General features: G+C 32.9%; 1 protein-coding gene across 5 annotated transcripts in view; it reads left to right on the plus strand.

Annotated features, from left to right (window-relative positions):
* Positions 1-1,328: 1,328 nt before the first annotated feature.
* The window catches only part of LOC143229203 (heme A synthase COX15), a 33,201-nt gene continuing 7,039 nt past the window's right edge, over positions 1,329-27,490 (plus strand). Inside the window, exons 1-11 of one of the 5 annotated variants that reach the window (XM_076461191.1) lie at positions 1,347-1,619; positions 2,368-2,465; positions 5,458-5,559; positions 5,728-5,888; positions 7,502-7,621; positions 11,682-11,883; positions 22,699-22,866; positions 24,699-24,780; positions 25,561-25,715; positions 25,861-25,974; positions 26,782-26,840. In XM_076461191.1, coding sequence (XP_076317306.1) covers positions 2,406-2,465; positions 5,458-5,559; positions 5,728-5,888; positions 7,502-7,621; positions 11,682-11,883; positions 22,699-22,866; positions 24,699-24,780; positions 25,561-25,715; positions 25,861-25,974; positions 26,782-26,840 — 1,223 coding nt within the window. In that variant the 5' untranslated portion in view covers positions 1,347-1,619; positions 2,368-2,405. Of the gene's footprint in view, positions 1,620-2,367; positions 2,466-5,457; positions 5,560-5,727; positions 5,889-7,501; positions 7,622-11,681; positions 11,884-22,698; positions 22,867-24,698; positions 24,781-25,560; positions 25,716-25,860; positions 25,975-26,781; positions 26,841-27,490 lie in introns of all 5 variants that reach the window. The other 4 variants (XM_076461190.1, XM_076461189.1, XM_076461193.1 and 1 more) reach the window with 4 other exon arrangements.

Genomic DNA, 27,490 nt, shown 5'->3' on the forward strand with positions numbered 1-27,490 from the left:
GACTCGACGGAGCATAGTTTGAAAAACCATACTGAGCCTAGATGACTATCATACTCAGAACGTGCTATAAAGGTCCAAAATTGTATTTGAAATGTTCCGTTATTGTGTGAAAGTTAGAATCTAGTAATGAGAAATCGGTAATCAAAAGTTAGAACTTATCAATCATGATTAAGTAGTCAGAGGTTAGGATAAAAAAATCAAATAAAAGGCAATTTTTAGTTCCAAGGAATGATTTCTTTACTGCGTATTATAAATTTATGTGAAAAAAATATTTACTAATGTGTGTTTTCCTTTCATTATTTTTAGAAAGAGATAAGCTGGGGGAAAAATGTGTCCATCCTTACCATAATGATTGGAGTAATAGCTTATTAAAATAGTTATTAATGTGAAGTTACTGTTATTGATGCTGTCTATACCTTTACTACATTTAACAGTGTTGAGTCATTAAAAAATACTGTACTGTTAAAAATACTCTATTATCTTGGCTCTTTTAGAAAATGAAAGCAGATCACACGTTGGCAAATATTTTTTCTTATTTCACTTCACATAAATTTATAACGTACAGTTAGAGTCATGGTTATTTGGAAATATAAAATTCTGTTTTTGTTGTTTTTTTAACCCTAATCGCTGTTGCTTAGTGTTATATATTAATTCTGAGAAAACCACTAAGACGAAACGTTCGCGGCCTGCCATGGCCATGTGGTTAAGATGCTCGACTCATAACCTGAGAGTCGCAGGTTCTAATTCTTGTCACACCAAACTTACTCGCCCTTTCAACTGTTAGTGCGTTATAACATTACAGTCAATCCCATTATTCGTTGGTAAAAGAGTAGCCCAAGATTTGGCTGTGGGTGGTGATGACTAACTGCCTTCCCTCTAGTCTTACACTACAAATTTAAGGACGGTTATCACAGATAGCCCCCGCGTGGCTTTGCTCGAAATTCAAAAGAAATCAAACCAATATAGCTTCATATTTTATCTGTTATTTGTTCTGTTCTTACACAGTACAGACTAGATAGATATATTTGACCGACGTCGAATAATTAGCCATATTCTGTAATTATCTTTAATATGTATTAATTTCAAATTTCCTTTTACCTTATTGAAAGGACCTTAATAAAATAAGCGCGCCAAGTCGTCAAACTACCTTAATACGGATTTGTGGATACATTATTGTCTGGTAGTCAAATTATCAACTCCTATATTATATCAATACGTGGAAAAGTTGTTGAGGCATTAGTGAGATATCGACTAAAGTTACAGTTAATTAGGTTTGATTATTTTCACTACTATCACTATGCCACCTTTGCCTTGGTTGTTATATTATCATTGCATTGTGGGAAGACAAGGTTCCCGGATATTCTATCTCAAGATATTGCTCTAAGTTTAATTACAATTGTTTAACGTTGTTTTCGTCAAAGTGTATCTAATTTTAAATATCGTTTATTCATTATAGGACTGAAGTTTCAGTTTCACTTTCAACATTTGTATTTGTGACGCAATTTTCATATGCGCTTTTCCCGGTATACGTGACGTGATTTTTATCAAGTGTGAGAAACATCTGTATTGGAGGACAGGCTTTTTAAACCTGACTGTCAGTGTCGGAAGCCTACGTAACAGTAAGTGTAAGATTTTTTTTTTTTTTTGTTTTTTACATTGAGGACCATGATGTTAAAAATGCATACTGTTATGTAATTACCAAATTTTTGGAAATTTTTTTTATTTATTTTCAGTTACTATCTCGGAGCAATACAGTGCTTTTAATATACGTAGTAAATTGCTGATAAACAAAGAATTTGGACTTTATAATTATGTAATTGTTTTTATAGTAGTACTGGAGTTAGCGGGGCATTCATTAATTTCAATTTTATTTCCTGCTTATTTTGTTAAAAAGAATTGTATCGATTTTTATATGTAAAAACGGCTCGTTTGGGTTGAGAAATTTTTTTTCAGGTTGAACCTGACGATGACCGAAGAAGGTCGAAACGTTGTTCACTCCTCTACGTAAAAAATTTTCTCAACCCAAACAAGCCGTTTTTACATATATATTTCTCTACAAATGGGTTTTCTCGACATCACTGATTGTATCGATTTTATCATCAAATTCACAAGTTCTCAGACTTTGTAATAAACAATTAGTAATTAATTAATGTAGTGGACATTAATCTACTCTGGTAATACTAATACTGATATTATTCTTATCATCAGAGCTTAGGATGAAGCTTAATGTTTATCATTTCAAAGAATGAAGTGATTACAAAACATTGAATACATATATGTATATATAGAGATATAAAGCATCATTCTGACAACATGAGATTTTGTGTTCAGACTGTTGGTTAATACTATCTTAATATTTGATTTCAGGACAAACATAGCTGGTTGACTTTCTGTAAATATTTGGAATGTCTTTGTGTTTAATATACAAAGGCTGTTCACTTGCTGGACGATTTTCCTTTAAAAATGTAAGAATTGAAATAATATTCCACTTCATAAGAGTACATTTTAGTTAAAGCTAAGTTTTAGTTAAAACAAATAAACATTTTAAAGCATTATTTATTAGAATATGTATGAAATGACTGTATGTTTTAAAAGAGGGAATGACAAAAACTTAATGTACTATGTAGTCCTAAAACTGCATACACATACAGTCTCTCAAATGTTAACTTATTAGAAGTTGATAATAAATGTATTTGCTTATAAATTGTAAAATATGATGATCTCCATGTAAAATATTTATTGACACTATCTAAGGAGCTATATTAACCCTTTCCAGTGTAGGATTAAATAGTTAAAAACTAGCATTCACAACATAAGAACTTTCCAAAAGTATAAGTCTATGGGTTTACAATGCTAAAGTCAGGGGTTCAATTCCCCTCGGTGGGTTCAGCAGATAACCCTATGTGATTTTGCTCTAAGAAAACAGAAACACAAACTTTTCAAAAGTAATTTAACAAACTTTTTTTTATAAAACTAAGATGGATTATGTGTAGTTGAAACAGAAATATTTTTTGTTTTCATGAATTAAGAATTCAGGGCATTACACAGTCAGATTAATCATATGCTCTAACTGATACTGTATCTACACTGTAAGAACACACATCTGTAATACTGGTTTTCAACTAAAATAAGATAATTTAAAGATATTATATAAAGTAAAATGAAAATTTATTTCATTGTCACACATTGAAGATGCTTCTGATGTAATGTTTGACCCGTAAAGAAAAGTTACTTTGGTGTATTTAAAAATGTATAATAAACTATTCTGTTTTCCTTCAGATAAATTGAATATTGATTACTATGAAGCTTTAATGAAATGTATATATAATTTTAATTTTCTGTACAACTGTGGAGCACTTTATGATGAAAATTTTCATTAGTATCATTTTGTTGGAGTTTTTACAATGTGATATTCAACTATATGGCCTTGTGGTGGGTGACATCTTTAAGTAAGATACTCTGCTTTCAAATTTGCCCATTCTATCTGACTGTGTAGTTGATACCAGCTATTAGCTGGGGGTTAGTTAAACTGCAATGTACTTGCATCTTATCGGGAGGGATTGTGTAACCATTCTCATCTGCTTGTGCCATTGGAAACCAGAATTAAGCACTAACCCTATATGCCTAAAATTCACATACAGTCATGTGAGAAAGTTAGGACACTCTATCAAAGCCTGTGTATTTCTGTAACATTTTTGGATATATAGATATTTAATCTCAATTTTAACAATACTGAGAGATTATAGGAATATAACTAAACAATTAAAACTGAAGAAAAGACTTTTCAGGATCTTCTGTAAATGTAATTCTACAAAAATGAATATTCTAACTGAGGAAAAAGTTGGGACACCCCCACATTTATTCCCACTTAAAATGGCTCAACTCACACACAGGTGTATCACACCAGGTGCACATGATTAGAAGATTGTTACTCAGCATTTTGAATGAGGCTTGCCCTATTTAAACCTCAGATATTTAGTTTGGTGTGCTCCTGACTGTTGAAGTGAGAGTGAGCACCATGGTGAGAGCAAAAGAGCTGTCTGAGGCCTTCAGAAAGAAAATTGTAGCAGCTTGTGAGTCTGGTAAGGGATTTAAAAAAATCCCAAAATAATTGTGAAATCAGCCATTCCACTGTCCAGAAAATAGTCAACAAGTGGAGGGCTTTCAAATCAACTGCCAACATGTCCAGGTCTGGTTGTCCAAGCAAGTTCATCTTGAGATCAGACCGCAAGATGCTAAAAGAGGTCTCCAAACACCCTAACATGTCATCACAGGACCTATAGCAGGCTCTGACTACTGTTGATGTGAAATTGCATGCCTCTACAATCAGAAAGAGACTGCACAAGTTTAACTTGCATGGGAGGTATGCAAGGAGGAAACCTTTGCTCTCTAAGAGAAACATCAAGGCTGGACTGAAGTTTGCCAGAGATAATGTAGACAAAGATCAGGACTTCTGGAATAATGTTCTTTGGACAGATGAGTCCAAAATTGAGTTATTTGGACACCAGAACAGAGGACATGTTTGGTGTAAACCAAATACAGCATTCCAGGAAAAGAACCTCATACCAACTGTGAAGCGTGGAGGTGGAAGTGTCATTGTTTGGGGCTGCTTTGCTGCAGCAGGACCTGGACAGCTCACAATTGTAAAATCCACCATGAATTCTACTGTGTATCAGAGGGTGCTTGAGGATCATGTGAGACTATCTGTACAAAAATTAAAACTGAAGCAGAACTGGACCCTGCAACATGACAATGACCCCAAACATACCAGTAAATTCACCAAGGACTGGCTGAAAACTAAGAAATAGAGAGTCCTGGAATGACTGAGTCAAAGCCCAGATCTTAATCCCATTGAGATGCTGTGGGGTGACTTGAAACGGGCTGTACATGCAAGAAACCCCTCAAACATCTCGCAGCTGAAAGAATTCTGCATTGAGGAGTGGGGCAAACTTTCTTCAGACCGATGGCAGAGACTGGTAGATGGCTACAAGAAGTGTCTCACTGCAGTTATTTCAACCAAAGGGGGTAACACTAGCTATTAGGAGGTAGGGTTTCCTAACTTTTTCTTCAGTTAGAATATGCATTTTTGTAGAATTACATTTACAGAAGATCTTGAAGTCTTTTCTTCAGTTTCAGTTGTTTTGTTATATTCCTATAATCTCTTACTATTGTTGAAATTGAGATTAAATATCTATATATCAAAAAATGTTACAAAGATGCACAGGCTTTCATAGGGTGTCCTAACTTTTTCACATGACTGTAACTGGATTAACTTTTTACACTTTGTAATTTGGTTACTATAGTTTTTTGTTTTGTTTATTTGTATAATAAATAATAAATAGTTTTCCAATTATAAATGGGATAGTTAACTGGTAGCTTTAAAATTACTTGATTCTCTTTATGCTCTTTTATTTGTAAGTATACAGAGACTTTATCAAATATATGATTCTATTTCAGGTAATTCATAACTCATTTCTGAACAACTCAAGAAATGTTTTTGGTACAAGTGGGCAGAATACATGGAAAGCATGGCATCGTTTTCCAACATCTAGCCGAAAGGTAAAGCACATGTTGAAATTGTATTATTGATTTTATTATAAATAATGTTTAACTGCAGTCAATTGGCAAATTCATATTGAATATTTCTTGTTTTGTAATATCTAAGTAAAATTATGTTATTCATTCCAGAGTCACACAATTCTATCAAAGCATTGTGTATGATTTCAGGTACTTCATAAGTTCAAGGTCTTGACAAGAGGATCAGTTACAGTAGTTTCTCCACAACCTGTTACAGAAATCTCATCCAAAGCTCAAAAAGTTGTTGGAAGCTGGCTTATGATGTGTAGTGGGATGGTGTTCGGAACTGTTGTTTTAGGTGGTGTGACTAGGTAATAGTAAAAAGCCTACCTTTAGTGAATAGTCTTTACTGCTGCAGTATTAGTATTGTTATATATTATGGTCCTAGAAGTATTTAGTGAAAAAATGATGAAAATAGTAACTTTTCTCCCACTGTTTCTTGTTTGTATATTTGTAATCTAACAAGTGAAGGAAAAAGTTTTTCAAAATTTTTACAATTATGGAATGAGCTTAAAGTGAAAAAGGAGAAAGTTGATATTTTAAGCTCTTGTAAAGATGTAAATGTGTCAAACATAATAATTTTCATGGAAGGTTTGGATTTCTGTTTTTGTTTGAAAAATTGGGTTGTTTTTGATAATAATGTAATTTTAGTAGAAGCCTTTAGAGAAGTTAGGTTTCATGTTTTTGTGAAAATTGCAGTTTATTGTGAGGAGTGATATTTAGTTGTGATGTACATGATGTTATATCACAGTAAGACTGATAATATTTTAAATCACATCATTGGGCCAGTAAATAATGATAATGTTTTAAACTTTATTTTCATCTGTCTCTCTCTCTCTCTCTCTCTCTCTCTCACACACACACACACACACACACACTGCAATACAAAAAATAATTTTCAATAGTTGACATAGTTGGTATGATGTTTCAGATCTCCACAAGAAGGACAGCTCAATTTTATCATTACTGCTGTAAACAAGTTTGATTCTCATTTCCTAGCTTGAATTATGTAGTGTTATTGTATTAAAAGTTCATAATCATGGTAAAGGCTTTAGAGTGAGAAAACAATGATAAAGTATATAGAATTTATAAAGATGTGAAAAATAAGTTAAACTGGAATTGGATAGAAAGAATAGTCTTTGTGTCTGTATTCTCAAGATGGTTTGTATGGGTATTAACACTTTAGTTAAAATAAAGTACAGAACAATGTTTTGACCTTTTAACGTCAATTTTAAGTTAAAGAAGGTCAAAACATTGTTCTGTACTTTATTTTAACTAAAGTTTTAATACACACACACCAACCGTTTTGAGAATACATTCTTTACTTCAAGTGGGTTTCTCATTATCATAAGTATTTGTGTCTAAAATATACATAATAAATGTTCAAACCCTGTAAGCTTTTTATCAACTGGTCTCTTACATGTGTTCTTTGTGAATTGTTTTTGAACCTATTTATATAAAGTCAGATTACTTCATTCACTTTATGCAAATTATTATAACTCAAATTTCTATGCTCTGGTTCATCCCATGACTGAATGATGCTCTTATTTTATGATGGATGTAACACCTCTAAGTATTACTGTGTGTGACAAATTATAATAGCCAAGGTATATCAAGTTGTCTAATTGTTTATTTATTGTTATTATTAAACTTTCTTGACCTTTGATACTAAAAATTATATGAAATTGTCAAGTCTCTAGTGTCCTCTCTCATCTATCACTCAGATGTTGAATGATTTAAAGGTCTCCATGTTTCTTACCCTATATTTTCATTTGTACTATGTTTTGTTTATTTTTAAACTCTTTTGAATTATTTTTATATTAAATATGTTTACATATTTACCATTCTAGATGTTGAAGATTGTTAACTTACGTTAAAGTATAATCATGTTAAAACTTATTAATGAAAATTATGTTTATATCAGATTAACCAAGTCAGGTCTTTCTATGGTTGACTGGCACCCTTTTAAGGAGTTTCCTCCTAACACAGATAAGAAGTGGGAAGAAGAATTTCACAAATATCAGCAGTATCCAGAGTTCAAATTGTAAGTATTATTAGTGTGCACTGAGAAATTTAAATTTTGTTTTAATCATCAGTTGTATCAGAGCTATTAACAAAGAAAATTCATTAACTTGCAGTCAGGATTCACTTACCCAAATTCTTCTTGTATCCATTCAATATTTGATCATCAATTATTTGTAAACTTTTAATTTTTGTATGCTTGTATATGCAAGTTTTGCCACAATGGCTGTAAATCAGTTATATTCTGTCATAGTCTTTAATCTTTTAGTACTACCTTTATTCACAATTTTTTAAAATTATTTTGACCTTAACCTCTATAACTTTTTTATGTCTGTTCAGTTGCATTTAATTAGCTTGAAAGAAATTGTTACTCTGTATAATAGGGTGCAGCAAATTCCCCAGTGTTTAGCAACTACATTGTTCCTTGTACTAAAATATTTCATTTGCTAACAAGTATCAAGAATTTTTTTTTATAATTCTGAACTTAAAGGTCCATGCCAGATCTACTTGTATTACCCTAATTTTAGTAGTATTTATTCATTATACAGCCTAAAAGAAAGGTAACACACTGATTTGACATTTAAGTCATAAAAACAGCTTTATTCTGATAATATAAATTTTTAGGTTTGGTGTCCAGTCATTTTGTTTTCACTTTCATTCTCACTATCTTCTTCAAAATCACAACAAATTGGTGGCAAGAACTCCACAAAATTGAAGATCTATTAGAATTGAACTATGGCTTGATTTGCCTAAACCTGCACTATCGGTTGCTGCATATGAGGTCTGGTTAGTGGTATGTGTAACATATTTTTATAAGGGATAAAGCAGTAAGTATTAGGCCTCCAGTATATTTTTGACACATTTGGGGGATCCTAAGTACCAATTTTGACTATGCTCAGACTAGATATGTTGTTGAGTCATGTTACTCGTTAGATGTGGCACAAGTCATTGTCCACACTGATTATTCTCTGGCTGTCCAACTTTCTGGAACATAGAACCAGTAAAGTAAATGTAAATTGAACCTACTCAGGGACATTTACACCTGAGGCTGGCATCCCATAAGGAGGGGTAGTTAGTCCTATCTTGTTCATTGTGTATGCGAGTAATAAGCCTCTACAAATCCTAAATTATGGCTACACTTCACAATTCACTGATGATGTAGCAGTCTGGAAAAATACTGTGACCTCATCAGTAGCAGTGACTAATTTTCAACCAGTACTAACTAATCTGGAAGAGTACTGCCAAAAATATAGAAAAAAAATAAATGCATTCAAAAACCAAGTAATTTTATTCACGAGATCAAATAAGCTGAAAAAAAGATACCCTCAAACATTACATGAATGGAACACTTTTACAGACCACTACTTTGGCAGATTTCTTAGATTTTACCTATGATATGAAATTAACATGGTTTAAATATACCAACAATACACCAACCAATATTTGGAAACGTGTAAATTATGTAAGAAATCTAACTGGTAAAAATCTAGGAACCTCACCAGATAACATAACTAAAATTTATAAAACATACATAAGACCTATAATAGAATAGGCATGTCCAGTATGGATAAACATATCTTGTAAACAAATACATAAACTTCAGAAAATTGAAAATTTAATTATCACCACAGCATACAAAATACCACACAGCACATCATCAATGTTCATACACAAGTACACAAACATGGAAGCATTATCCAATAGACTCTTGCATAAGTCTTTAAATTATTTCCATAAAAATGATTTATTATGTGACCTCAATAGATACTATATACATGATAAAAATTGACCTACGCTCCTCTCTCCAATGAATATGTATTTAAGAACAAAGTACAGGTAAAGATTACCTAATAAATAGAAAATAACCAGGCCACTGATGAATAAACTACCATATATTTACATATATATAATCTATACCCACATTAGTGTAAGACCTAATTAATTAACATTATAAAGGTATTCATGTAAATGTTTCTTAATTAGGCCTACCTAATGAAAGTGCAAATAATTGTGGAATTTTTAAAAGAGAAATGATATATTTACAGAAATGTGCTTGGCAACAGTGCATGGAATTGCCCTGAGAGGGGCTGGAGAAACCTGCACTTACTCCAGCCCTCGTCTACAGTAAGATTTAAGAATAGTGCTCACAGAAGTTAAGGAAGAAGGAAGAGGTTGAATGAGCCTGATCCTCCAGGGTATAACAACTACCCAAACACCAACAAGGAGACAAGCAAGCAAGGTGCTTTAATTATGGCATTAAGTTGGATGCAGCATAGCAACATCTTGCAGGAAACAGTGGTTTCTTTTGGAGCTTGCCACTGCATTGGAATTCAAAGCTTTTTATTTTTCCCTTATTATCTAGCAAAAATGTGACTGAAGAGTGCCTTGCTGTTGTGGTGGGAAATATATGTGAAATGAAGTTTTTTGGTGTTCTATTATACTGATGTAGCAAAAATCAGACATCTGGTAATATCTTCACTGAACTAGCAGCTAAGTTGCTGGGTTAATGGCACTACAAAATGTGTTATCAAAATGGCATTTGTCACAATAGCATCCAGTATTGAGCATGTCTCTGCAGCATGTGTGACAGTCCAGCAGCACTTTAGCTGGATACTCCTGTGATCAGGCTGCCAACATCATATTATAGAGGCTATTTTCTCTTATACATTTAATGAACAAGAAATTGAAGTTTCCAACACACTCTTCTCTCAGCTTCGCAAAGAACTTTGAACTGCTGCCATGAAGTTGTGATCAACCACTTTCATGACTCAACCCAACAACATTTAGGGGAGGTGTGCAGTATGATTAAGGACTTCAAAGTCAGTGTTCTTTAGATCACCCACTCTGAATTCAAACTAGAAAAAAAATGAATACTGAGAGTTTGTTGAGCTGTGTACAGTGTTCATAGATGGGAAAGTTGATAGATAGTTACATTCAAATTAGCAGGTGCATTGCACAAGGCTAGATGGGTGGCAAAGTTACTGTATTCTATTAAACTCTGCTTGTTTGAGCAGTAAATTAAACAACTGCTTCCTGGCAGTGTTACCAAGAAAACAGGTCTTTAAGGTCAGCTTGATCTGAAGCTGTATTATCATCTGTTGACATACAAGGCTTTGAACACATTGACATTTCTTCAAAATCACAACAAATTGGTGGCAAGAACTCCACAAAATTGAAGATCTGTTAGAATTGAACTATGGCTTGATTTGCCTAAACCTGCACTATCGGTTGCTGCATATGAGGTCTGGTTAGTGGTATGTGTAACATATTTTTATAAGGGATAAAGCAGTAATTTAAAATTATTTCCATAAAAATGATTTATTGTGACCTCAATAGATACTATATACATGATAAAAATTGACCTACGTTCCTCTCTCCAATGAATATTTCTCACTACAGAAATCCACATAATCCTCTGTGCATTACAGAGGGAACACTATTCCATTAAAATAGGTCTTTAAGGTCAGGTAGTTTCTGAACTTTGCAACTATAATCTCTACATTCTGGTTGATAACCTGCTGTTGATGCTCACTAGCTTGATCTGAAGCTGTATTATCATCTGTTGACATACAAGGCTTTGAACACAGTGGTTTCAAGGGGTGCAATTCAAATATATTTGATACCTAACTTCAGAGATGGTATCCCTTGTACTCTTCAGCAGTGAAGTGCCACTGGAAGAAGTCTAATAGTTTTAATGTTAGTCATGACCCATGATAATTTACTTGCAAAATTTAACATCTTTTTACATGCATAAATTTAGGGATTTTGTTCGGTGAATCCATCTACACTACAAAACTTGTTTGATAGACTTTGATATTTCAACATGAAATTCATGTCATTAACAACAAAACAGTAAAATCATTCTTGACCATCCTTTTCCTGTAAAGAAAATTTTGTTTTTAAAAAAGCTTTTTTTCATACAATTTTTTTGTCTCTATTTGTAAGTTGTGTTACTGAACATATTCAGAGCTAATGGCATTGTACCATAAATGGTAAAACATCTAACAGTAACTTTTGCACAGAAAATATACTGTGCAGTTTGTGAGAGGAATCAGTGTGCATAGTTTTGGAATGTCAAATAGTTTGTTCTTTCTTAGGATGAACTGTGAAATGACACTACAGGAGTTTAAGAAGATCTGGTACATGGAATATTTTCATCGAATGTCTGGACGAGGTATTGGAGTTATGTTCTTCTTACCTGCTGCTTATTTTTGGTATAAAGGTTACTTTACCAAAGCCATGAAACCACGAGTTGTTGCTTTTGCTGGTCTTTTGGCTTTCCAGGTAAGAAGTTAATTGACATGAGGAATTGAAATTATTTCTTAGACTAATAAATAGTTATTTTAATACCATTCTTAAAATCTAAATGATGTTAACCCCATTGCCTCAAGTATCCTTCACTGTGCATGACACAAGGTTTTAGTGTCTCACATTCAAAGTTTATTAAACAACCTTTTCTTTATAATTGATCTATTAGAATAGCATACAATATAAGCTAATAATTTATACTTTAATAATTTATAAGCTTTAAGTTCATAATTCTACACCCCTCAGTGTGGATTCCTGTACCTGGTGAGGGGACATTCCATGGAAAGTTCTGTTCTTTCAGTTTACCTCCTCTGGTATCTAAACATCCACTCACATGTTTGCCATGCCTGGCAACTTGTGAAGAGAAGGAGAGGATCCTGGTGGTTGAGGGGTCCAACCCAAACACACCACTTTGGCCTTGAATTCCTGTAGACGGGCTGCCTTGGGGTGGCCCCTCATGGGTCATTGATTGTATCTGATGCTGGTGTTTATGTATAGTGCTCATGAAACCCTTGCAGTGCTGCAGTGTCCTTGTTTGACATTGTAGTGCATCCCCTCATAGGGCTTCATGGTGGGTGGGGTCAGTGGGCATAGAAATATTCTTTTTTTTTTATTATGGATCTTCCAAATAAAAACTTCAAATAGTGAAAAAACAGTCCATAGGTTAACAACCACGTCTTTAAGATTCTGAGCAACAATCTTCAACATCTGTAATTCCTGTTGTACCTCATTTTCTTATCCTACATTCTCTTTCAGACAAACCTTTAGGGAAAATGTCTCCCTTTTTCATTCAGAAGGGATTAGAGGGACTTGCTGGCTCTCCAAAGTCAGTAAAGAAGCTTTGATCTGGTGGCATTGGTGAAAACATCCACATCTCAACACAGTGAACTCCTCTTGCATTCAAAGACAATTTGGGATATACCTATTAAGGTTACTACTTTGAATTCATCATGAGGAGTTATTGTGAAGAGGGATTTGAAGAACATCCCCAAGTCAGAGATTCTTGCTGGTTTCTCCACTCAAGGAGTGTCTGCAGTGAGGCATATCTCCACTTGCAAAGATGGAGTTACAATGCCGACCAATATCCTCATTCTGACATTTACAACACCATGTCCACCTGCCACCATTAAGGCAGATTATCTTAATTGCAGGGTACAGCCATGCATTCCAAACCCTCTCCAATGTTTCCAGTGTCAGTGATTCAGTCACTCAAAGACGTCATGTCATGGTTCCGTGACGTACTGATTGTAGTGGCAAGAATGTGCCTATGAATGTGAAATAGACCCTCAATCAAAAGTTGCTGTCCACCACTTCATCTTGGACGTATGCTGCTGCACTTCTTTCCAGAATAAACTTTAACACCCATCTTTATCCCTAACATACATTCCAGCAAATCCCAAGATCCACTTCCTTTGATTCTGAGTATGAGCATTTCCTCTGGTACATCTTCTTCCACCCCAAGATGCAAAACGATCATTTGTTCACATCCTCATTTGCTGGAATCCTCTTCCAACAGCAAAGACCTGCCCATTCGACCTAGGGCAGGATCCATGGAGGTTAATAGACTCCCCTCAAATAAAGACAGTAAAGAAAAAAGGCGTGGTCGTAAACAGAAGGGTTCTCCACCCAATTCGCCTACACATAAATAAAAATGGCCACCTTGACACGATGGAACTGTTGAGGTTTTCATCCCAATCTGGATGACGTCAAAACACTTATTGCTTCCTACCATCCTGTATGTCTTTTCTTACAGGAAACATTTTTGAAACCTGCCAATACAGTCACCTTTCTGCAGTTTTTTGTACAGAAATGACAGGCTCTGTGATGGATGAATGCATGGAGAGGTTGCACTGTTGGTTGATCAGCATGTGCCCACCCTGTCTTTGCCACTCGACACATCTTTGAGGCTGTAGCCATCCGTGTTTCCTTGGGTCATACCATCACTCTTTGTTCTCTCTACCTGTTGCCTGGAGAGACCTGTGGTCAATCAGACCTTGATGCTCTCATTGAACAGTTGCTGTCTCCCCTTTTAATCCTGGGGGACTTTAATGGACATAATCCCCTCTGGGGAAGTGCTGATACTGATAGGAGGGGTTGCTCTGTAGAGCGTATCCCCTCTTTTCAATAATGGTTCTTCTACTTATTTTCATGCACCTAATCAGTCCTTTACTGCTATTAATCTCTCAGTTTGATCCTCTTCACTATACTCCCATTTTTCATGGAGGGTTGACAATAATCCATGAAGCAATGATCATTTTCCTATAATTTTGAAAGAGAATGGCTGTGGTCAATGCCACTTGACCCACGTGCCCCAGTGCTGGATCACGCAAACTGGCCCTTTTTCACTGCTCTCACAGAACTTGATACTTCCATCGTCTGTAAGCCATCAGTAGACAACTGTGTGGCAGCAATAACTGACTGTATTATACAAGCAGCTACTCAGTGTATTCCTAAAACCTTGACACGTTTTCCACTATATACTCATCCATGGTGTAATCCTGCCTGCCACATGGCACGGAAAGCTCAAAAACAGTCCTGGAATACTTTCCGTAGATATCCCACACTCTCGAACTGCATCGCTTTACAGCAGGCCTGTGCACAAGCTTGGTGGGTAAGACGTCAAAGCCAGAAGAAATCTTGGATTAAGTTCACACCCAGTATATCATCTACCACCAGTTTCAAAGTCATATGGGTCAAGATTTGAAAGGTCAGTGGGCAATATAATTCTCTCCCTCACTCTCTATCTTGTTCTCTGATGGCCAGGAAGTATCTGATAGCCAGAGCTTCGCATATACTCTAGGTGAGAGCTTTTGCCAGCTATCTAGCACTTCTGCTTCTTCTTCCACCTTCTTAGCCATCAAGACTCGGGCAGAGCAATTACCTCTTTCCTTTCGAGCTGATTGTCTCTATGACTATAATCATCCCTTTACATTGGTGAAACTCAAACTAGCCCTTCATTGGTCTGGCAATACATCAGTTGGACCTGATGATGTACACTATGAAATACTGTGCCATCTATCTCTTGCTTCTCTTGCTATTCTTCTGATTCTTTTTAACCAGATCTGGCAGAAGAATGTTTTTTCCTCATGCCTGGCACCAAGCTATTGTCCTACCTTTCTCTAAACCTTTTTTTAATGGACAGGAGATTCCAAGTTCATGTGGGTTCAACACTTTTCCATTCTTTTCTACAGGAACTTGGAGCCCTCAGGGTTGTGTTTTAAGTGTCACAATTTTCAGTTGATGATTCTCATATCTCATGTCAGTCGTCAAACATGAGGTATATTGAGCAGCAGCTACAGACTGCCCTCAATCATTTAGTGAGTGGACCACAGCAAATGGCTTTAACTTCTCTCTTTCTGAAACCATTTGCATGCACTTTTGTTGCCAATAGGGTATTCTTCCTGATCCTGAACTCTGTATCGGTGAAGTTGTGCTGCCTGTGGTTCCTGAGACAAAGTTCTTGGGGCTTGTTTTTTACTGTAAGGTGACCTTTATACCACACAGCTACAGGTCAAATGTACAAGAGCACTGAACATCCTACGTGTCCTCTCTTTCATTACATGGGGAGCAGATTGATGTTTTATGCTAAAGATATATCGTGCTCTTATTCAATCGAAACTCAACTATGGATTGCTGGTCTATGGCTCTGCCAGAACCTCGGCCTTAAAGATGCTAGACCCCATTCATCATCAAGGACTTCAGCTCTGCACTGGGGCTTTCTGCACTTCCCCAGTTCAGAGCTTATACATAGTCTCATGAACTTTCTTTGCACCTCTGCCATTTGCAACTGTCTTCACTATATGCTTCAAAACTTCATTCCTTATCAAAGCATCCCACCTGTGGTTTTGTTTTCCTTCCTCAATGGCCCATACTTTTTCAGAATAGATGATCTGCCATTGCTCCTTTTGGTGTTTGTATCCAGGAGAAGTTGGATGAATTGGATCTATCCTTGGATAACATTGCTGTATCTACTGGTCAACCCATCCCACCATGGCTTCTTACAGTCCCCAGGTGTGACCTATCTTTAAGTCATCTGAGAAAAGCAGATACTTCTAATTGGAAATATTGTCTGTTATTTGCTTAATATCTTTCAAACCATTCTTCCATTCCTATTTATATAGATGGTTCAAAATCAGGTGACTATGTTCTGCCATAATTTGTTGTGGTTCAGTGGTTGCGTGCAGAATCTCGTCTTCAGCTTCTTTGTTCACTGCTGAACTGTACACCATTTCTCTTGCCCTGGATCACATAGAAGCTAAGCAGTACTCAAACTGCACTATTTATACTGACTTGCTTAGTTTTCTACTGGCCTTGTAATTGCTTCATGTTAGTTCACATCCTGTTCTTGTTGACATTCAAAACCAACTGGCCCATTTCTCTTTAACATCTACTTCTATCCAGTTTTATTGGTTTCTTGACCATGTTGGTATTCATGGGAATGAGCTCTATGACACCACAGCTAAATCTGTCTGCTCTGGCACTACCACTGCTGCACCTGTTCCATACATGGACTATGATCCTATATTCAAGGCTTGGTTTTTTTTTGTTTTTTTCTATCTGGAACTGATGCACCAATGTGTAGTCTGTGCAACACTCGGATCATAATAAGCCACATTTTACTTACTTGCTGTCGTTATGACTCTCAACAACAGCACCATTTTAAACATGCTCTGTCCTAAACATCACTGTCCACCTTAGAAATGTTTTTAGTTTTTTAAAGGCCATTAATCCTTTTAATGCTATTTAATCTTTTTAACTTATACATTAGACCTTTCTTAATGTGATTTTCTTTTAAGAATCAAAGTCCATCTGGTTCGATTTGAAGTTAGAAAATGGCTGTAACATCAAATAACTCAAAACCAGGACTGGAAGGGCCAACTTCGGGTAACTAACACTGCTGTTTGAACTACCAGTTAGTTATCCTGGCAAGTTATTATTAAAAGTTTGCTACAAATCTTTTAAAACTCTTATTACTTTTTGAAAATGGCCATAAAGTCAAATAACTCAGAAACAGGACTGTAAAGACCAACTTCAGGCGACTGGTGGTGCTTTTCGTACTTACCTGTTAGTCTTCCTGGCGAGTTATGATAATTACAATTATGCTACAGAAAGTCCTTTACAACTTGTATTACTGTTGTTTTTTCTTAATGTTGTAGACTAGATGTAAACATTGGTTTTATGCTATTTATGTTTTTTAAAACTTTGTTTTATCTTAATTTCCTTTGATGAACTTTACTAAATTTACTTTAAATTTTACTTTTTACCAGATGTTTGGCACAGATAGCCTATCTGCTTTGTGCCATAAAACACCGAATCAACCAACCATCATTCTACAAGGCAAAATTTTAAAAAATCCCTACTTTCCCTTAGTGTGATGCACATGACACATTTTCTCTTAGCATGTCATGTTCCCTATTTCATCCATGACCCATCAAAAAAGTACAAAATTAAACATAAATTACTCTTTGTAAAATCATCATTGCTCAGACAAACCACATTTCTTATAGTTTTCAATTTGACTACTTGGTTACAGAGCTATCAAATAGAAAATCAAAACCCTCTTTCCACATCGTGTTTTTCTTAATTTGATAATAATTTTCTCTTATGTTTAATTATATGTTACTCATAACACCAACAGAAAGTTCAAGGTTTTCATTTATCATATTATATATTGTATAAGTTTATGTTCTGAATGGTTAAATGTTAAGTTCACTCAGAGTATCAGCATCATTTCCATGAGAAAGTTAATGTCTAGATTGGATGAACTTGTAACAATTCTTGTCACAAAGTTAGAAATCCAGCAAAACTTTGAGAGGTAAGGGAATTTTTTGATATTTGCAAGTTATTAATCTATTTTGTTTGGTGAATTATTTGTTTGAATAAAAATTAAGTGCAATATTATGATTAGTATCAAAAAAATAGGATTAACTTTCCTAGACAATTGAGAACAAAAAAAAAAGACTGGTTAAGTATTTTATTTCTTGGTCTTCATGCTCATTCTATATATATGTATAATTATAAAGTAACTAAAGTGTAAAAATAGGTATCTATTTTTAGGTTAGTTAAGGTTTACAACTTATAATGGTGTGAATAGTTGTTACATATAGTTCAAAGGGCAATGAAATAATTTTTTTTTAAAGCAATATAGAGACTATAAAAACTGGGGTAAAGAAGGCAATTTTTCTCAGTAGACATTAAACCATTACCATTGTTTATGATTGTAGCATGAATATTTATTTTTTTTAATTCAACATTTATATCATTCCTTCCCCTGCATACTGAGAGCATTTAATTTTATGATTAATACAGGAACAAATGGGGCGTGGAAATAATGCGTTTATTTAATGTATGAATATATTTAGCTGAAGCACATAGTAAGCACTTATTACTGCCACTTGTGTTATTACAGCTTTTACCTGCAGGACTTATTTATGGGATGTCGTTTTTTAACACCGTTATCTTCTACTGATATGCAGATTATATAACAATGCATGTGATTTCACAGAAGCAAGCATGTGCATTGCTCATCCCTGTATCATTTGTGTAACATTACATAGTTCAGTGAATAAGTTTGCAGAGTATTATTCTAATGTCATGGAATAATAAAGTAAGGAAATGCTTTTATGGGGATTGTTCTAGGGACATCAGAATTGGTTAGATCATTTCATTCACATGAGAATTTCACTACAAGGGCAAAATGTTGTTACCATTAAATATCTCTTGGGTATGCCATAACATTAGAAAAATTTCCTAAAAAGAAATTTAGGCCTAACATAAAAAACTGGTAAGAAATACCAAATGTTAACAATGAAATTAAAGATAAATGTTTAGATAGTTCTCAAACATTTTGACCTCATACCCAAATTTTCAGAATCATATCATTGTGTATTACAATCATGAAGTTAGAAAAACAGGTAGGTTCAAGAAGTCTTGTTAGACTTGAATACAAATAGTGTAAATGGAGCACTTTGAAAAGGTACACCTTTTTTCTTCAGGGGCAAACTGGGAATGGTTTTGTTTTGTGTTAAGTAATGCATATAAAGGAAGTTTAGTGACATCGTTAAGGTCATCTGGTTTTCCAGGAAATGTATATTTCTCTCTGTACTATTGCAGTGTAGCTGATAGTGAGAGTGTATGTAGAAAGATGTTAGGGACACTTTATTTTAGTAATGGCTAAATATATGTGTATTTAAAACTATATTAAAGTAAGATAAAGGTGACAACTGGAGAGTGATTTAAAAAATATATATGCTAATCAATTTATAAAAACAGGTGTAAAAATTATTTTAAACAAATAGTAAGTTTAAAGAAATTCAGCATTTACATTACATGACAAAATAGGCAAAGAATTCAAATTATTTTTCTGATAGAAATGAAATCAATAAACTAATCTAGGATCTAGATTAATTCTTATATGTTGAACAATGTTTAGATTGTTCAATTTTAGAAGGTTCAGTCAGTAACCTTCTTTTATTTCTCTGTTTGCTTTAGTTTGGAATCCTGTTTCATTGCTAATGAGACAAACATTGATAATGAATGGAATGACTGGGTTGATCAAATTGTTGAGTAACATAAAGATCTTGTTTCAGGTATTAATAGAAGATTTATGGTTCTTGAAACATTCTCTAAGAGTTGTTTATGTATGTCGTATGTATTGGTAATTGGATTTTTTAGACTGTTTAAGATAAATGGTGTTCTATATTTTACAAGTAATTTCCTTGGTTATTTAAAGTTCCTTTGATTTTGCTTATCAGAAAATGAGTCAGTAGTTTGTGTGAACTATGTATTTCACTTTCGTGTGAACAAGGATATCTTTTAGAATTCTTTTTCAGAAGGATATAATGGGAACTTCAAGAAATGTCTGTTTTAAGATGTTCATTGAGCTGTAGGAGATGAATTTTTTTTTTTCTGAATTCGTGCAACATTTCTGAGTTTAAATTGATAAGTAATAATAAGAGGAATATGGTTTGAAAGTTTTTAGTATTGCTCTGATTTGGAATGTTTTTCTACTTTTCAATTTGTCTGTTGATTTCAGTATTTTTATATCTGCTTTTTAACATGGTTTGTTTCAGATTCTTGGTATGTTTTCTGTAGTCTGTTTTATCTGAGCATGTTTTGTTTAATGTGAAAGGGTGACAGCTTTTATAGTGAAAGCAGTGTGATCTGTTTGTAGATTTTTTTTTTGTACAAGTCAGTGTGGAAAATTCAGTGTTTTAGAAAAACACTGTGAAGTCAAGAAAATTAAGCTGGGTAGGTAAATAATCACAGGTGAACTTGGTTGTTATAAATGGAGTTTGCATGTGTTATACATTCTTTAAGTGATTTAAGACTGCTTTTCCAAATGAAAAATGTCATCTATGTAATGTTTCCATGTAAATTTATGTAATCTCTAAAACCTCCTAAATGAATACAAAACCTTTTTTTTTTCAGTAAAACTTTATTTTATTTCTTGTTTTCTGCAATTCTGTATTTACTTGATTTAATTTGTCTAATCTTGTAACAACAACCCTAGAAAATGTGAAAGAAAACTAAAGTACCCTTTTTTTTTCTTTCTAGAACTACTGCAGATTGTAACAGGAAACTACAATTGTTTAATTCTTTATCCGAAATGGCTTGAGTCGCATAACAGTATACATCTGTTTACATTTGACTTTATTTTTTTTTGTAGCCCTTTGAACCATATCTGACTAATAATCCTGCTATACAAGATGTAAATTACTTACTGAATGTAGTTCACTACCATATTGAGTGATATAGCCCATGAGCTACTCACAAGCATACCTCATGAAGAAGAATTATTATTTTTTAATTATTTCATGTAACCTAACCTAAAAAATTTCTAATTTTTACATTTAGTTACTTTTGAAACCATAGATAAAGAATATGATGAGAAAATAAGTAATACAGTACTTCCCTTTGACTTATTTTTTACTGTTAGTTACCAGTGAACTTTAAGTGTATTTTTTCATGATGGTACTAATACACTAATGGTTTTTTATTTACCTAAATAATATACCTAAAAACAAAAAAAATGTAATGTGTAAAAAACAAACAGTATCCTAAAACTATTATTTTCACAACAAATCTTATATGAGTTCAGTTGATTTGTTACTATATCTAATAACATAAAACTGACCTTTAATTTTAACAAAATGGCTTGTATTGGCTGTGTTTTAGTGTAGTAGTATTTAGTAAAATACAGGCACATTTCAGTTATTATAAACTATATATGTATGTAGATTAGTTCAATTTACCAAAACATTCTTAAACTTATTTTTCTTAAAACATAGAACAGCAAGTAAAGAAATAAAATGCACAGTTATCTCTTCTAGTTACTACTTCTCTTAGCTTCTTAGCTTGCTAAGCTTTAGAAATTGTGCATGTGGAGGATGTGAAACAAATTTTTTTTTAGGTTTTATATATAAATTTAAGTAACCAAAAAAAATCATATTACTTTATCAGTATCATAGAATTCCACTATAATTATCAAGTTTAATAAAAAAAAAGCTGTATTTGTATCTTAAAAATAATTTAAAATGAATTCAACTTAACTCAAAGTTTTGTCTTAAACGAACAAGAGAATGCCATTATGTTTGAAAATGGCTGAGAAAATTGAAAAGGGGACATTCTAAACTTTTGATTGGTTGTTCACATGACAATAAGTGTATATAAGGGACCATTTCCAAAAATAGAAAGAGGTGAGCTGTGCCAATCTGTTTGATTCAGTGTATGAGCACCAAATAGAAAAGTTAGGAGGTTCTTATTTTGTATTTAAACTTCTCAATATCAGTAATTTGAGTTTCTAATTCATACAAAAACTATAGACTCAGTATTTTCACATCACAAACATCTAGTTTGAACCAGTGCTACATTCAACATACCATGTGATGCACAAAAATCGATGATTAGGCATATTTGTTTAATATTCACTTTTAAATTAAGAAAGTAAATAGTGTATATTATGATAACTTGAGTTATAATCTACAGAAACCAAATTTAGGAAGATAAATTCATGAAATGTTAGTTTAATAAAATTTTGAAGTCAACAAACATGAGGACTTGGTCTTTGACTTGTGGTCAGTCTCAGAAGGGTTAAACTTTAAGTGTAACTCTGTAACTCTCGTTCACTTTTATCTACTTTGCACAAGAGGGTTAAGCATGCATGTGGGTAAGTTCAGTGTTCAATAAGGTAGAGTTTTTGGTATATTTATTTGCAGGGGCCATATAAATTACAGTTTAAGTCCTGTGACATATATCTCATCACAAAAAGTTGGTAAAGAAAATATAATGAATATTTAGAAATAACATTCTGTTAAGGGTTTTGATGAATGAATTAACTGTTTCAAATAAACTGAAATATAATTTTTTACAGTTATTGCCTGTCTTTCTATTTGTTTCATTTACAAGGACTTAATATCATCAATTCTGTACTTCAGTTCTAGTGTCAAAAAGAACGATAATCAAATTTGAAATGAACTGGCATGTTTTATAAAATTACAAATGGGTCTGAAAGAGCAGTACTCATATACAATTGTTAGTGGTAGTATTTTTACTTCATAATTCATTTAGAATATGACTAGGTTGTCTTGTAGTGATCAGAAAATCATTAAAAATTTCTTATTGTGGTCTGTCTTCATTTATTGACAATTTATAGGACAAATAACTCTGTTTTTTATGTTGAAATTAATTATTTGTAAGGAAATATATGGAATGTTTTTCTGCATATGCACTGTGTGTAGGTACTTACAGGTTTAATGCTTTATGTACATTGATGTTAATTTCACTCATCAGGGACTGTTAGGTTGGTACATGGTAAAGAGTGGGTTGGAAGAAAAGGAAGGACCAGATGCTGTCCCAAGGGTTAGTCACTACCGTCTTGCTGCTCATCTTGGAACAGCTTTTGTCTTCTACAGTCTTCTCTTGTGGTCTGGGCTTTCACATCTTTTACCCCCTCAGATAGTAAGTTCATCAATAGATTTTCTGCTTGTATGTTATTCATAAAATTTTGTTTTTACTTTTTTTCTGGTCTGTTTAGAAAATTAAATTTGCACTTCACATGCTTTCTGTTTACACCTCAAAATACATTTACCTTCACATACTTCAAAGCTAACATAATACTTACAAAATGCATACTTATTAAAAAAAAAGTTATTTTCCTACAGTTATTTGAAGGCAAGTTTATGCATCTTTTACAATTATTCATCCACCAGTTAGTTCAATATTATCTCATTTTTTACTTAACTCTGTTGCAAGAGGTCATAAGTCAAAGATCATGTCAGGTATATAAGGTGAAAATGGCAACAATGGAAGGTCTTCAAAAACATTCAGAGATGATGAGATTGCTAGAAAACAAGTTATTATTTGTACGGCTAGGAAAGGCAGTTAAGAGTGTTGATTTTGAGCCTGTTTTGTGATGGTGAATTAAGAAATTGGTAGTTGTTGAAAGATGCTGTACTGCAGCATATAGGCCATAAGTTAAAACACATGTTCATTACTGTGTTTAGTTGTAGAAAGAATATTGAATTTGTTGAAAATGGTTCAGACAAGAGCTACTAGGATGATATCTGGGATGGAAAAATGGTCATACAAGATAGGTTAAGATTTCTAAATGTATTTTCTCATGACAGAAAGAAGAGTTTGAGGATATTTGATTTAGATGTTTAACATTGTTAAGGAAATTGATAGTGTTGATGTGTTTTTTTTTATATGTAATTGTGAGAGTGGTAAGACAAGGGGACACAACTATAAATATTGGTAGCATAAAGTCATCTTGAACTAATTTGTAACAGGGTGGTTTGTCTTTGGAATACGTTACCTTCAGATGTAGTCAGTGCAGCTTATTTTAGTGTAAACTTGATTAATATTTGAATGATAAGGGCTGGTTTTATGTTTTTGTTTAATTTAGTGGATGGGATATCCTTTTTGTCCTGTAATGTTAATGTTATTACTAGTAATTGCATAAGTTTACTTGTGCAGCTGCAACAAGAATGTAATACCAAATAATGTAACTGGATTTTTTTCCAGTAATGTCTCTGTTTGGATGTATTCAGAGTTGGAATTAAACACAAGTTACAGTGATGTTTTAACACCATTGTACTTCCAGTACACCAAAATAGGTTATTGAAATTGCTTACAAGTTGACTTAATGACATTGTTTAAACTATGTTTCACACAATGTGAAAAATGCTTTCAGATGCCACCAAAGAATCCTTAATTGTATACCATTCATTCATTATTATAAGCCTGGCCAGTCATCTTGTGGTCTTCAAACTTAGACAATGGAATAAGTAAGAGCTGGTTCTGATATGTTTAAAAATACATGTATGAAGTAAATTGCTGTGACCTTTTATATAGTTAATTGGATCTTGAATCAATACAATTTTCACAACAATTGTCATTTGTTTAGTATACATCCAGGAGTGAGGGGAAGTAATTCCATTGTTTTATTCTACATACAGTTTTTTACAAGAAATTTATTGGCTGTAATCTATATAATAAGTACAAATTCCCAAGTATTGACCTGAAATTTGTTTTTCAGAACTTCTCTCATGTTCCTGCATTATAGGATTAAACTTATCAGTCAACTCAACCATGCCCAAAATATTTCAGCTGTACACTGAGTGGTGTTCTCATTAACATAAACCAAGTGTTTACATTTTATCAAATTGCTATATATGATGGAATAATGGGTATTAGTGTAGCTAACTTTAATACATTTGTATAATATGTTAGTGAAAATTTAATAAAAGCACAATATCTAAAATAATCTGACTTTTTTCCTTGATTTACAGACACAAGTAACAGCCCAGGTGAGAAAGTTTCGAATGATGGCACATGCAACGAAAGGTGTTATATTTTTGGCTGCACTTTCTGGTAAGTCCTTTTGAAATTTCAAATAAGTACTTAGTCTTTTAAGTAGGTAAAATTTTCAAGATTAAATATGTCATTTAGAATTTGTTCTAACGGTTATGTGTTTCCTGTTGTAAGTTTGAGCTTAACAACAACCAAATAAAATCTTAGTAATGTGCATCTGAAACATTATGTATGAATATTAAACTATTACCACTGCATACAATGGTTGAGTAACAACTGATACAAAGCTGCTTAGCTGGGAATGCAAAAATTAAAAAATTATAGTTAGTATATAAAATTGTTAGTAAAAACTTGAAACCTTATATTCTATGAACTTAGGAGTGAAAGCAATGATGAATGTGTTATAATATGTAAATTATACTATATCTGCTATAACCAGTGTCATTAATGCCTTTTGTTCAATACCAGGTTTTATTAGTACAAAGTACAGTCAAGACCTTTGATTTTATGGTGTGAACTAGATTAAGTAAGTTAATTGTAATTATTGTCAAGACTATTAAAGTCATTTACTAGTCAGAATATTATAGTAATAGTAATTAATATACAATATTACTTAGTTTATAATTGACACCAGTTATTTATTCTTTTTAAACTAACTTTACTATATCATTCAGTAACCAGTCTTTTTAATTTTGATTAAATAATGGTTTCAATATTTTTTATTCCAGATTTAAAGGTTAGAAATTCTCTAATAACCATATACATTAAACTTTATTTAAAAATATGACACTTGTGTTCTGTATTTATGATTGTAATAATTTTAATGATAATATTTTTCAGGTGCTCTGGTGGCTGGGCTTCAGGCAGGTTTAGTCTACAACTCATTTCCTAAATTTGCTGACCGTTGGATTCCTTCAGACATTCTGGCCTACTCACCAAAACTAAAAAATTTTACTGAGAATCCAACCACAGTTCAGTTTAATCACAGAATTCTGGTTAGTGATTAGTTGCTCGTGTCTCTATCTATTAATATTACAACTTTTTATCTTTGTTCTGAAATGTAAATTGGGTCTTAACTTTCACTGTTATAGAAACTTTCTGTTATAGCTTGGGGTTTTTTCATTATATTTTCTTCACCAGGGTGAAACTGTAGCCTGTTTGGTACTAAGTTTGTGGATATATTCAAGAAAAGTATCACTGCCACCACGAGCAAGGATGGCTGTGAATTGTGTCCTTTTTGTAGGAGCATTGCAAGTAAGATTTTATCTGTTTATTATACAGTATTACAATTATAATTTTAAATTGCTTGCAGTTTTATTACAGTGAAAATATCAAATAGTAAATTTACTATGATAATGCTTTTTAAATCATGAATTAATAAAAGAAGTAAAGCTTAGGTTTAAATACATATACATAAATGAAATTCTAGAGTAGAACAGTATAATTTTAGTAACACACAAAAAACTGGATTTACACCATGTTAAAACACTTTTAGTGGTTGTTTATGAATTCTGTTTATATGACCAACTAAAAGTTAACTGAATATTCTAAATCCTGTAAAATTATTATTGAAAACATGGTATGTATGACATGATATGGATCAATGTATACCCTGTATATTCTAAGGAAATGTGAAAGTAATTAACCCTTTCCCCACAGGTCATAGGCTATACCATTATGTTTGCTGACTCACATTCAAAATTTTACTATTTACTAATCACTATTTTATGAATTTATGTCAATAAGTTTGGGATCAAATTGTATATTATCATTCAAATGTTACTATTTTATACACTATTTAAGTTTTTAATTTAAAAGTGAATATTAAACAAAATAAATATTAATTTTGAAACAGGAACTCAAATTACCAGTATTGACAAGCTAACATACAAAACATCTCATCTTTTCTATTAACTGAGATACCACTCATGTCCTGAATCAAACATAGTCCCCCAAACCCACCTCTTTCTGTTTTTAGGAACATTCATACACATTTTATTCTGTCTGTGACATGTAAATAATCAATTAAAAGATCAGACTGTCTTCTGGTGTCTTTCCCAGTCCTTTTCAAGTATTAGGATGCCAACTTATTCTTTTCATAGAAGACTTCATTCACATTGGTAAGTTGAATCTTTTAGACCCAAATACAGCTTAGTTACTTAGCTTGATAAAGTATAGTGTAATTCTGTGCTATGAATATAGTAATTTATGTTTATGGGTTATTTAAAATGTATATATTAAACCTTAAAGAAATTGTTTCACTTCCTCTCCATGCAAAATTTTATAAGGCTTAATAAGCTATGACAAACAGTAACCACATACAAAGGTCATAACTAGAAGGTATAATTGTTTGATAAACTTATTTATTTATTTATTGTTTTAAGAAAAATAAATTTAAGAACATGTTTGTAAAAAACATTATGTATATACATATGCAATATATTATAACTGAAATATGACTGTATTGTACAAAATACTTGTCCACTAAAACACAGCCAAGACAGGTCACTTTTTAAAGATCAGTTTTATAATTTGGATGTGGAACATTAGTGCACATGCACCATGTCATTGTAACTTCTGTAATGTTTGTTGCTGACAGCTGAAAGGTCAATATAATAAATATATATATATTATGTATAATTTATGAGATTTGTGTTTTGGAGTTATAATTTGTGGTCATTCTAGAATTAAATGAATTTATTCTTATTTCCTAATGTTTTTGGTAGTTAGATCTGTCAAATCTAGCAAACTCATATATAGATTCAGTAGT

Source organism: Tachypleus tridentatus, chromosome 10 (assembly GCF_004210375.1).
Source record: "Tachypleus tridentatus isolate NWPU-2018 chromosome 10, ASM421037v1, whole genome shotgun sequence".
NCBI classification, from domain to species: Eukaryota; Metazoa; Arthropoda; class Merostomata; order Xiphosura; family Limulidae; genus Tachypleus; species Tachypleus tridentatus.